At 41.9% G+C, this 12532-nt stretch overlaps 1 protein-coding gene across 1 annotated transcript in view; it reads left to right on the forward strand.

Moving 5' to 3' along the window:
• Window positions 1-12532, forward strand: part of NHSL3 (NHS like 3) — a 78916-nt gene that overhangs the window by 48504 nt on the left and 17880 nt on the right. The window contains exons 2-5 of the mRNA XM_075336171.1: window positions 3670-3819; window positions 4056-4105; window positions 8714-8822; window positions 9071-9187. Of these exons, the coding sequence (XP_075192286.1) occupies window positions 3670-3819; window positions 4056-4105; window positions 8714-8822; window positions 9071-9187 (426 nt within the window). The remainder of the gene's footprint in view (window positions 1-3669; window positions 3820-4055; window positions 4106-8713; window positions 8823-9070; window positions 9188-12532) is intronic.

Genomic DNA, 12532 nt, shown 5'->3' on the forward strand with positions numbered 1-12532 from the left:
CGGTCATGCGGCTGCGACTATACGATCTGTATACCCCACTCCAGAATCCGACTAGATGGGGGTGACTTCGCTGAGTACACTTGCATTGAACGATGCTGCGCCCATGTTGTCGGGTTCTTGCCAGGAGTATACATATCGCGTAGTTGCAACCACAAGACCACCGTTTCCGGCTCTGGCACCAGTAAATCCTCACAGTGTGTACACTGCTCTCTGTGAGGATTCACACGTCTGCAGTCACATAGAGGGACTGCAGACCTGTGGATTTAGACTGGGTAACCCCTTTAAGAAAGAATAGACTGCTGAGAGATTGTAGCTCTGAAGCCTGCAGTGTGAGTGCAGCTCATGCTATTATACCTTCTGTCATTTTAGATCTGTACAACATAAATAGTGTAATTACCACCCCAATTCACAAAAAGTTATCACTGTAAAATGTAAATAAAGAAAGAATGCGATGATTTGGAAATCTCTTGTAGCCTTATTTTATTTACAACAGAACAGTGACCAATTACTGGAGTTGTGAGGGAGAAATGTTATTGTATTCTTGTCCAATGTAGGACTCTAGCTGCTTAACAGTCCTTAGTCTTTTTTGCGCGATTAAACACTTCAAAATAATATTTTCTGTTGGTGAAAGGTCTGGATCACCCGAACACTTCTGTTGTGAAACCATACTGTAGTGATGGATGCAGTACGCAATTTAGCATTATCTTTCTGAAATATGCAAGGCCATCCCTGAAATTGACATTGTTCTTAAAAAATCCTCAGCATTGATTGTGCCTTTCAAGATGTGAAAGTTTCCTTTGCCATGGGTACTAATATAACTCATCAGAGGTGCAGGCTTTTCAATAGTGTGCTGATAACAAGCTGGATGGTCACTCTCCTCTTGAGTCCACAGGACACAACATCTGTGGTTTCCATTATGATTTTTCGATATATATCATTTGTCCAAAACAGTTTTCCATCTTGCCTCCCAGTAAAGATGGCAGCGTTTCTGAGTTGTCGATACATGGCTTCTTCTTTGCATGATAGAGTTTTAACTTGTATGTAGATTACATGTTCACAAACAATGCCTGTTATTAAAGCACTACCACTTGAAAGCTCATAGATCACGAGCATCCAATCTTGACTGTTGGCCTTGTCCCTTGTGCGTATGGATTTCTCCAGAATCCGAATCTTTTGATGAAATGTGCTATAGATGGTGAGATATTAAAATCATTTTACAATTTTACATTGAGGAGCATTTTTCTCAAATTGTTCACCAAATGTTAGGTGCGGTTTTTAACAGACTGTTAAACCTCTGACCATCTTTGCTTTTGAGAGACTCTGCCTCTCTAATATGCTTTTTATTTACAGTCATGTGGCTTAGTTGAAAATTGCTTCCTGGAGCTGTTATTTGTTTTTCCATTTCCAACCTTTTGTTAACCCTGCCCCAACTTTTTTAGATGTGCTGATACCATCAATTTCTAAATAAGTAAAAAAAAAAAATTCAAATTAATTAAAATAAAATGTCTATCAAATTTTGATCTGTGCTCTATGGTCTGTGAATAAAATATGAGCTATAAGAGATTTCCATATCATTGTAATCTTCTTTTTCTTTACATTGGGGTTATGTAACATTTATCAACACATGGAGAAAGATCATGTAAAATATTGGTGTTTAACGGGAACCAACCAACAGGATTTTCATATATAAAGTAAGGCCAGTGCTATACTGGAGCTAGGATGCTGAATGTACCATACCTTCTGTTCTGAGATTGGAGGTTTTATTTCATAAATATGTGCAAGGAAAGTTCCAGCAATACACTGCTATTTGACAGGTGCAACAGGAAGTGAATATGTGGGACGGGTTTTGCTGTCTATTCCTGCCCCTGTCTGCCTGTCTGTCCTTCCTCCCCCTGTTGCCGTCATAGACGTTAATTCCGGTGCAGACAGACAAGAATGGATAGCAAGACCTGACCCACATATTCCCTTCCTGTTGTATCTGTCAATCAAATAGCAGTGCATTGCTGGAACTTTACTTGCATATATTTCTGAAGTAAAACATTTAATCTCAGAACAGAAGGTAATCTTACATTCAGCATCCTAGCTCCAGTATAGCACTGGGTTTACTTTATATATGAAAGCCTTGATGGTTGGTTCCCTTTAGGCTATGTGCGCACAGTGCGTTTTTCGGGTGCGTTTTTGGCCTTAAAACTGCATGACTTTGCTTCCCCAACAAAGTCTGAGTTTTCATTTTTGCTGTCTGCACACTGTTTTTTTAAGCTGCGTTTTTGAGCTTGAAAAAAAAAATGGACATGTCAATTCTTTCCTGCGTTTTTCTGCGTTTTCCGCCCATGCAATGCATTGGAAAAACGCAGCAAAACGCAGCCAAAAACGCACCAAATCGCGGTAAAAACGCATGCGTTTTTTCGACACAGGTGCGTTTTTGTGCGTTTTTAGCGGCCAAAAATGCAGCGTCAAAAAAACGCAGCGTGCGCACATAGCCTTAAAGGTGACAGATGCATGTATACAAAAATGTGTCCTTGACATCTCAGCAAGTGATAGCTTTTTGCTACATTCCTTGGTGGTCTGACCTTTGAGACTCCTCTATCTATCTTGAGAAGGGGATGCAACACTAACCAGTTTACAAGTAATTGAGTGTTCAGGTACTGCACAGATCTAAGCACAAATTAAAGGTGTCAGATGTTACTGGAGTCTTAGGGGGGCTTTACACGCTGCGACATCGCTACCGATATATCGTCAGGGTCACGTCGCTAGTGACGCACATCCGGCGCCGGTAGCGACATCGCAACGTTTAAATTCTAGGTGCAACGATGAACGAGCACAGAAGCGTACAATATCGCTGATCTGTGTAACGTCGTTCATTACCATAATGTCGGTTCGACCGCAGGTACGATGTTGTTTGTCGTTGCTGTGTGTAAACCCGCATGAGCGACAAACATCTCCTTACCTGCGTCCCGCCGGCAATGCGGAAGGGAGAAGGTGGGCGGGATGTTATGTCCCGCTCATCTCCGCCCCTCCGCTTCTATTGGCCGGCCGCTTAGTGATGTTGCTGTGACGCCGAACGCACTTCCCCCTTGAAGGAGGGATTGTTCGGCGGTCAGAGCGACGTCACCGACCAGGTATGTGCGTGTGAAGCTGCCGTAGCGATAATGTCCGCTACGGCAGCAATCACCACATATGTGCGACGGGGGCGGGTGCTATCGCACTGGACATCTCTAGCACTTACTAGCGATGTCGCAATGTGTAAAGCCCGCCTTACTGAGCTGTTACCAGTGTGAACAGTGCAATAGTTATTTCTTGTGATTCTGAGGCTCCGGTATATGTGGATAGTTTCCTGCCCAAGCTGAATCACTCTGTGCTGACACTACTCGTGACATTGAAAGCTTGTATGTGTCCTTCAGGCTAAGAATGACTCGTCACAGGATAAAAGAGTCAACTGCCAGATAACATGTGATCACATTTAATATGGCTGTCTAACGTTAGATAATTTGCAAGAGAGAACATGCTGAAGCCGCAGTAACAAATACGTCTGTACATACTTTATCTGATGTTGCTACATAATGATAGTTCTAAGCATGGACATACCAATGTGATATTAGCAGGAGAGAGAATATTTGGAGGAATACAAAGTGAAATGACAACACTTTCTTTTTATGTTAACTTCTTAAGATAAGTCAAAACTTGATGGTGAAGCCCAAGTAACTCTACGGCAAGAAGATGACTCCCCTGACAATGTGTTCTTCCCCAGCGGACGCACCTCGGTCGTGGAGGAGATCCACAGCCAAGCTCAAGAGGGGCTTAAGTCCCTACAGAGAAGAGGTAAAAAGAAACCCCGTCCTTTTCAGACTCCTCTGGACATGCAAATTGTACAAGTGCCCAAATTTTAGCTGTAATATATAGGATGTCAAAAAAGTTAGTAATATAATCAATGATTTCTCCATTTGATAAGTTGGATGCATGGTATAGATTGCATGTTTATCATCAATATGCAGGAAAGTGATACTGTGTGATTATGTACACAACCCAGCTCTCAATCATTTTATGTCATCTTTCAGAAAAACATCAGAGCAAACATACCTTCCAGGATGAAAATACGCCACCTGAGGTAACAATTAGACAATTAAGCCTAGAGATTTAATGGAAACGCTTAGCTCTTATATACTGCCTTGAGTAACCTATAAAAGTGTATCCGTCATTTCCATTTTTATTTCCTAAATCAATAGTACACATGATAATAAGAAAGTGTGTAATATATGTTATCAGAGGAATCTGCTTTTCTCTGCCAGAATTGATCAGTCATTATCAAAATTCTCTATTCTGAGGTAAAATCTGTATTCAGTGAGTATTTTCCCAGTACTGAGATAGGAGATGACAGTTGGTACTGATGTACTGAGGTACTGGAATTCACAAGATTGATATACATGGTATTGATATGCAAATGATGGAAAAATGGAAACAAAATTGTCAAAACATGATGAATTATGCAGTATCGTGTATGAGCACAGTAATACACATCTTGGCATGCTATCACTGAGGCTATTAATGGTGGTCTGAGGATTGTTTTGCCACACTAGATGCACTTGGACACACAAGTCATCATGATGATGCAGGGGTTCCATTGACCTCAGGCCACCATTATTAAAAAGCTCATAGGATGGTGCAGATAAAACGACAATGAAGGGCTTTCTTCTTCCCCAATGGGTCCTTCTTTCGTCTTGTATGCAACAATAGCGGGACATTGGTCTGAAGACCATTTGGCCAATGCCATGAAAAGGTCTTCATGAAGGAACTTCCCAGGAGACCTACTCCCTGGATTTGGTGTTGGGAGATCATAATGTACAATAGTCTTCATTCAAGGTAAAGTAAGAGCTTGGCGTTACATTGATTTGATTGTAGAACCAGTGGTACAGCGATTTCTGTGAAGTGTCTCAGGAGCCATTTTTCCACCCGACAATACTGAAGCATATTGCTCTTGCTGTGAGCAGCCTGCATGGTCTAAACATACTACCATGGCCTGCAGCTTCTGCTGACTTGCGTCCCATCATAAGATGCCATACATAGGTTGTCATTGGTCTTCAGTTTCAAAAGAGAGCTGGCAGCAGCGGATCTTGATGATTTGTGTGCCAAAGTGTAGTTAGTGTCTCAGAACATTCTTCAGAAAACCATTAATAACTTCGGTAAATGCCGAGGTGTGTGTGTGTATTTCTATGCTACTGAATACATTTAGATGTATTGTATGAAAATGCACTTTCCATTTTTTTATCGTTTGTATATCATTAACTTGTTTATTTTTCCGGTGATTTCCATAATTCCTCAAATTTTCTTGTTGAAAAGTTGTGTTGAAATTTGAATTGTGAGTAGTGTATTTGCATTCCCTTGTTTAGGCACACGTTCTCAGTTCCACAGCACTAGAAGGCATCTTCTGGTTTCATGTTTGGTGCTTTCTTGCTCTTTTCTCTCCCTGGAACATATATCACCTTTTGTGTATGCTGTGAGGTCAATGAGATCACAGTTGGTGTTGCTTGATTGACAGATGCATAAGAATATTGTTTGGAGCAGAAAGTGGCATGACACAGAAATGCAATGAATTCACTCTGTATCTATTTTGTCACTGAACTAAGGTTTTAAAGGCCTTGAACACCTTACACATAAAAAACTGATAAAAAATAATTAGGTTGCAAGCTGCAATCTCCATACCGTCATTCATTTGTATACTTCCTAATTTGTAGTTTACAACATGCTCCTAGTTTCAGACGTCTGTCATATCTGCTTGCTCCCAGTAATACATCCAGCATTTGAGGTGGTCTGTGTGTCCATGATACTGCCACCTTTACTAGCTCTTGTTTCAGTACAATTTTAATCTTGGAGTAATTACTCCTATTACAGTCAATGCAGAATCTAATGTACCTTATGTTGTCAGAAACTCTTGTCAAGGAGTTTGTGAGTTCCCCCAGCACTCTCCAAGCAGGTGTTCTCCCTACACACTCAACACAATGTCCCCTTCATACTGACTTGTATGCTCCTTTACCTCTATTTGTACAGCCTCCATCAGTCTGGTCCATCCTCTCTCGACTTTGATCTGCTGTGTACAGCCTCTTCCTTTCTCTGCTGGTGTCTCTAAGGTGGGCTTTACACGCTGCGACAACGCTAGCAATTGCTAGCGATATCGAGCGTGGTAGCACGCGCCTCCGTCGTACATGCGATATCTGGTGCTTGCTGCCGTAGCGAACATTATCGCTACGGCAGCTTCACACGCACATACCTGGTCGGCGACATCGCTGTGAACGCCAAACAAACCCTCCTTCAAGGGGGAGGTGCGTTCGGTGTCACCGCGACGTCACTAAGCAGCCGGACAATAGAAGCGGACGGGCGGAGATGAGCAGGACATAACATCCCGCCCACCTCCTTACTTCCGCATTGCCGGTGGACGCAGGTAAGGAGATGTTTGTCGTTCCTGCGGTTTCACACACAGCGATGTGTGGTGCTGCAGGTACAACAAAAAACATAGTATCTGCAGCAGTAACGACGTTATGGAAATGAACGACGTGACACAGATAAGCGTTTTTTTTTTTTTATGCTTTTGCGCTCGTTCATCGTTGCACCTAGGATTTACACATTGCGATGTCGCTACTGGCGCCGGATGTGCGTCACTAACGACGTGACCCCCGACGATATATCGGTAGCGATGTCGCAACGTGTAAAGTCCGCCTAAGGCCGGGATCAGATGACCATATAAGACTACATGCACACGCTGCAGTTTTCTCTGCACACAAACTGCAACCAAAACTGCACCTTGTCAGAGAGAGCCTGGAAATGTCCCAAAAAAACGCTTGTAATGTAGGTGCGTTTTTGTCATTGCGTTTTTTTAAAGGAGAAACAAAATATGATAGGAAAGGATAATGGATAGATAGCTAGAATAGATGATAGATAGAAAAAATAGAAAGAATAGCTAGATGGATAGATAATAAGAACATATAGATTAGATAATAAGAAAGAACAGAAAGAATACATAGAAAGAAATAACAGAATTCTTGATAGAGGGATAGCCAGCTTGGTTAGCTGTTTTTTTTATTTTTTTGGTAAAAAAAAACAACAAGGGATCCCCCCCATTTTGTCATATCAGCACAGGAACAGCAGCAGCTGCAGACTGCAGCCCTCAGCTGTACCTTGGCTGGTTATGAAAAATAAACGGGATCCCACGCTTATTTTTTTAATAATTGATTTATAAAAAAAAAATAAATAATGACGTGGGATCCCCTCATTTTTCTAATACAAGCCAAGGTTCAGCAGACAACTGGGGGCTGATATTATTAGGGTGGGAAGGGCCATCGTTATTTGGCCTTTTCCAGCCTAACAATAGCAGCCCACAGCTGCCCCAGAAGTAGCGCATCAATAAGATGCGCCAATTCTGGCTCTGGACCTGGCTCTTCCCATTGCCCTGGTGCGGTGGCAATCAGGGTAATAAGGAGTTAATGGCAGCAGCCCATAGCTGCCACTAAGCACTAGGTTTGTGATGTCATGCGTCTATGAGACACCTCACATCACTAATCTGTAAGTGAAAGTAAATAACCACAAACAGCCAAAAAAATCCTTTATTGAAATGAAATAAAAAGCCACCCTCTTTCACCACTTTATTAACCCCCAAAACACCCCTCCAGGTCCGAAGTAATCCACACGAGGTCCCACAACGCTTCCAGCTCTGCTACATCCCTGTCCTGTCACAGCCAGCGGTCATACAGCATGGCTGCCAGCTGTGAGTGTGGACAGAGCCGCAGCGATCAGAATAAACTAGGGTGAACCCCTGATGTCACAGCTACGGGTCCCGCAGTACGGCGGGTGTCGCAGCAATGACGTCATGGCCGGGTTCACTGCGGTTCAAGCTGCTACTGAAGTGAGCCGCACGATCGACTGTGCCTTGACTCACTTGAGTCCTCCAGCTGCGGCTCATTTCAGTCGCTGCCTGATGTGCGCTCACAGGTGGAGGACTCGAGCTGTGACAGCAAACACCTGAGTGACTGCACCGCCGATCGCGCTGCTCACTTCAGTCACTCGGGTGGTTTGCTGTGACAGCTGGAGGACTCCAGCTGTGGAGCCTGTCGCTCCACAGCTGGAGTCCTCCAGCTGTCACAGCAAAACCACCCGAGTGACTGAAGTGAGCTGCGCGATGGGCGGTGCAGTCACTCAGGTGTTTGCTGTCACAGCTCGAGTCCTCCACCGCTGATAGAGCGACTCTGTTCAGTGCTGTACGATTTAGACACGCTCACCGGCGGCTGTGATTGGTTGCAGTCAGACAGCTGTCACTCAGCATGGGAGCTTGTCTTACTGCAACCAATCACAGACGGGGGAGGAGTCAATATGTATGAGGCTAATGAGCGGGTCAGGAAGAAGATGAGAGGCGGGGGAGCAGTGTGACAGCCGGTGATCGGTAAGTATGTACTGCTTGGGGAGAAAGAGAGAGAGCACAAGAGAGACAGAGACACCGACACGGCACCGACACTCACGGAATGCCTAGTAAAGACTATTTAGAAAAGTGTCTGATTTTGTATTGAAGAAGCAAATGTAATAACACAGTTTCTTACTATAGCGTATTGAGGTACTTAGTAGTAATTGGTGTATTCTAGGCTCCCACTACTGTAACTTCCTTGTTCCATAGTTATAGATATATTAGGTTAATATTCTCTTGTAAATTTTCTTTTCATGTTTGATTCCACAGCCTATACCTGACACAAATGACAGTGGCTTCCGAACTCGTTCGCTTTCCTACACCACAGAAAACACTGATGACGCAATGTTTGTTCGGTCAGAGATGATCCAGCGCAAAGGTAAGAAAAGTGTGGAAGCGCAAAGACAGCATGAGATAAGGATCCCCTCTATGATGCTTTGTTAATATAAGATCAGATTGTAAAGTATTTCCTTTGTACTCTAATTGGGAACGTATCGGCATTGTATGTGCAGTGCCGAGCTCCGAGAATACAAGAAATGCAGACATGAGCATTCAGGGATCATTTCGCTTTTAATGTTTCAGAATTATAGCAGCTCGTAACATTCTTTCCCATTGTTTTCTTTCTAGGTTCCACATTTAGACCTCATGACTCGCCCAGAACTCCAACCAACAGGGTAGGAAGGAAGCGTAAGGAGAAGAGAGCTACAGTAGTGGGAGTTCCTCAGCACATTGCATCAGAACTTGGTAAATTTCTCAGCCTCGTACATTTGGGTTTGCACCACTGGGCAGGACAAGTAACCTGTTGTGACTCTTACATTGTGCTTTGGTATTTGAAAGGAAGGAAAGGAGTTAACTTGTCTTAATGGAGGCACAGTTTCATAATACCATGAGCCTAAGGCATTCATTTCACAATACAAGACGGAAACTTCATTACTAAAATCCCTGTGACCCGATGGAAAGAATGAAAAACTAGATTGTAGGCTGAGCACAATAGTAACATCTCTATGCTTGTACTTTGTGTATTTTTGTATACACAAATAAATAACACATTTACCCTGTAAGCACAAGAAATAAAGAGGCCTTTTTAGGTGGAGATATATATGACAGCCAATATCTGGAAACAAACCCAAAAGGAAAACATAAATGTAAAAAAATATCTGAATAAAAACAATGAATGAACTTAATAGTGTCCTTTTATAAACTAGATTGGAAATATACATACAGGTACAGTGATGGCCAAAATTATTGTCACTCTTGAAATTATTCCAGAAAATGAAGTATTTCTCCCAGAAAATTACTGCAATTACATGTTTCGTTGTACACCTTTTGGAGTAAGTAACTGCAATCAATTGCTTCCTATAACTAACAAGCTTCTTACACCTCTCTGGAATTTTGGACTCTTCTTTTTCAAACTGCTCCAGGTCTCTCATATTTGAAGAGTGCCTTCTCTCAAGACAAATTTTGAGATCTCTTCACAGGTGTTAAATGGAATTTATATCTAGACTCATTGCTGGCCAGTTCAGAACTTTCCAGTACTTTCTTTTCATGCATTTCTGGTGCTTCTTGACTTATTGAAGTATGTTTGTTGTCTTTGTTTTGCTGGAAGACCCATGACCTAGGGCGCAAACCCAGCTTTCTGACACTGGGCACTACGTTGCGACCTAAAATCCTTTTCTTCATGATGCCTTGCACACAGTAATGGCACCTAGTGCCAGAGGCAGCAAAAAAAATCTACAACATTTTTGAACTTTCACCATATTTGACTGTAGGTATTGTGTTCTTTTCTTTGTAGGCCTCACTCTGTTTTTGGTAAACAGTAGAATGATGTGCTTTACCAAAAAGCTCTATCTCGGTCTCATCTGTCCACAAGACGCTTTCCCAGAAGGATTTAGGCTGCATCACATACATTTTGGCAGACTGCAGTCTAGCTTTTTAGGTCTCTGTGTTAGCAGTGGGGTCCTCCTGCATCTCTTGCCATAGTCTTCATTTTATTTTATTCAAATATTGACAGGTAGCTAGTGCTGGCACTGATAATCTTCTGGGAGAATTACTTCATTTTTTTGCAACAATTTCAAGAGTGCCAACACCTTCGGCCATGACTGCTATATATATATATATATATATATATATATATATATATATATATATACCTTATGTTTTTCACAAGTAATGCAAAATGCAAAGATGAACTACCTGGTGCCCTCCTTTTTGATCTTTCTGGTTTGAGTTTTTCTATATCGCAGTCCTCTCCCTCTTGTATTTATATTGGGTGGCAGCATTCTCAATGCACTGTGGACTCTGGAATCTAGAAGGCACGTCCACAGCTATGGGCTGATCCATCTGAGTACACAGGATTCCTATCACTACAAAAGAATAGTCCAAAAGGTCTAGCCCGAGACCTTCACACCTGCCTGAGGATGGATCAGCCGAGAGCAGTGGGAGTGTCTCAGACTTCCAAAATACACTGTGGAAAGAGAATGCTGGCAGCCATTTTATTTAGATAGAAAAGGAGAATTGGAAATCAAAGGATCTGCGCCAGAAAAATTGAAATAGAGGACCCCAAGTATTTCAACTCTGCAATCTGCATTTGTTGTGAAGTGTATTTCTTAGTGGACGGTCACGATAATGAAATATTCGTATCTTGAAAGATGGGCATAATTGAAATTTGATTGAAAAAAAAAGGCATATTTTCTTATTAAAATTTGACTCCAGTGAATCACAGATTTTCTCTTTTTTTGTTTGTTTATTAATTGTTGCCTACTCAACCGGCCACCGCAGCAGTGGCCAAATATGCACATTGCTTACATGTGTCTTTTCTATTGCGCTGGAAAGTACATCACTGACGTTGGCTGCACTCAGTCAAGAGGGCTATTAGCTTCCAATCCAGGAAATTTTAATGCTACTGCCTTATAGTATAGATTCTGTGTTAGTGCATCAATCTATATCACAGTTCATCGTAGTGACAGCGTTTTTTTTTAAGAAAGGCAAGTCCAAGTTTCAATCCCAGCAACAAACAAGCCAAGTTTAAAAAAAACTCAATGTGCTACCAACCATGCAGGAAAGAGAGGGGTGGAGTGCGTCCCACTCACTGCCACTTTATAGATCATGAAAAAAGTTTGATGTAGAGATGCTAGGATTGTTCCATGTCCCTAATGAGTCCTTGAAGAAGTCCTCAAGTGTCCCCTCAATGAGCTTTGATTACTGATGATAGCAAAACATAATGCACATCTACCGGGTTAACAAATGTTTAAGTTATATTCACAAACATGAATAAAGATGTTCTTAATTAAATACGTACGGAGCCACCTCGTGGCATCACTGATCAATAAGTCGTCCTCAGGATCCAAAGCTGTTTTCACAGGTACCTGAGAATTTCTTCAGGGACATCACCAGTTGTGACATAGAAAATCTACCGTCATCTCTACATCATGTTTTTGCCCCTGACATGTAAAGTGATGATAAATGGGACAATCTCCACCCTTTTCATCCCTTTGATTATACTGTGTTGTAGCACAGTGGTTTTGTTTTAAAGGGACTCAGTCAGCACAGAATGACTGTTCAAAGCAGGTACAGGCGATCAGTGGACTCTTTGCCATACAGTTCAGAACCCTTTCCTACCTGCTTTTTTTCCATCGACTATACAGTCATATGAAAAAGTTTGGGCACCCCTATTAATAATGTTAACTTTTTTTTCTTCATAACAATTTGGGTTTTTGCAACAGCTATTTCAGTTTCAAGTATCTAATAACTGATGGACTCAGTAATATTTCTGGATTGAAATGAGGTTTATTGTACTAACAGAAAATGTGCAATCCGCATGTTAACAAAATTTGACCGGTGCAAAAGTATGGGCACCCTTATTAATTTCTTGATTTGAACACTCCTAACTACTTTTTACTGACTTACTTAAGCACTAAATTGGTTTTGTAACCTCATTGAGCTTTGAACTTCATAGGCAGGTGTATCCAATCATGAGAAATGGTATTTAAGGTGGCCACTTGAAAGTTGTTCTCCTATTTGAATCTCCTTTGAAGAGTGGCATCATGGGCTCCTCAAAACAACTCTCAAGTGTTTTACAAAACAAAGATT

This window comes from Anomaloglossus baeobatrachus, chromosome 2 (genome assembly GCF_048569485.1).
Source record: "Anomaloglossus baeobatrachus isolate aAnoBae1 chromosome 2, aAnoBae1.hap1, whole genome shotgun sequence".
Classification (NCBI taxonomy): Eukaryota; Metazoa; Chordata; class Amphibia; order Anura; family Aromobatidae; genus Anomaloglossus; species Anomaloglossus baeobatrachus.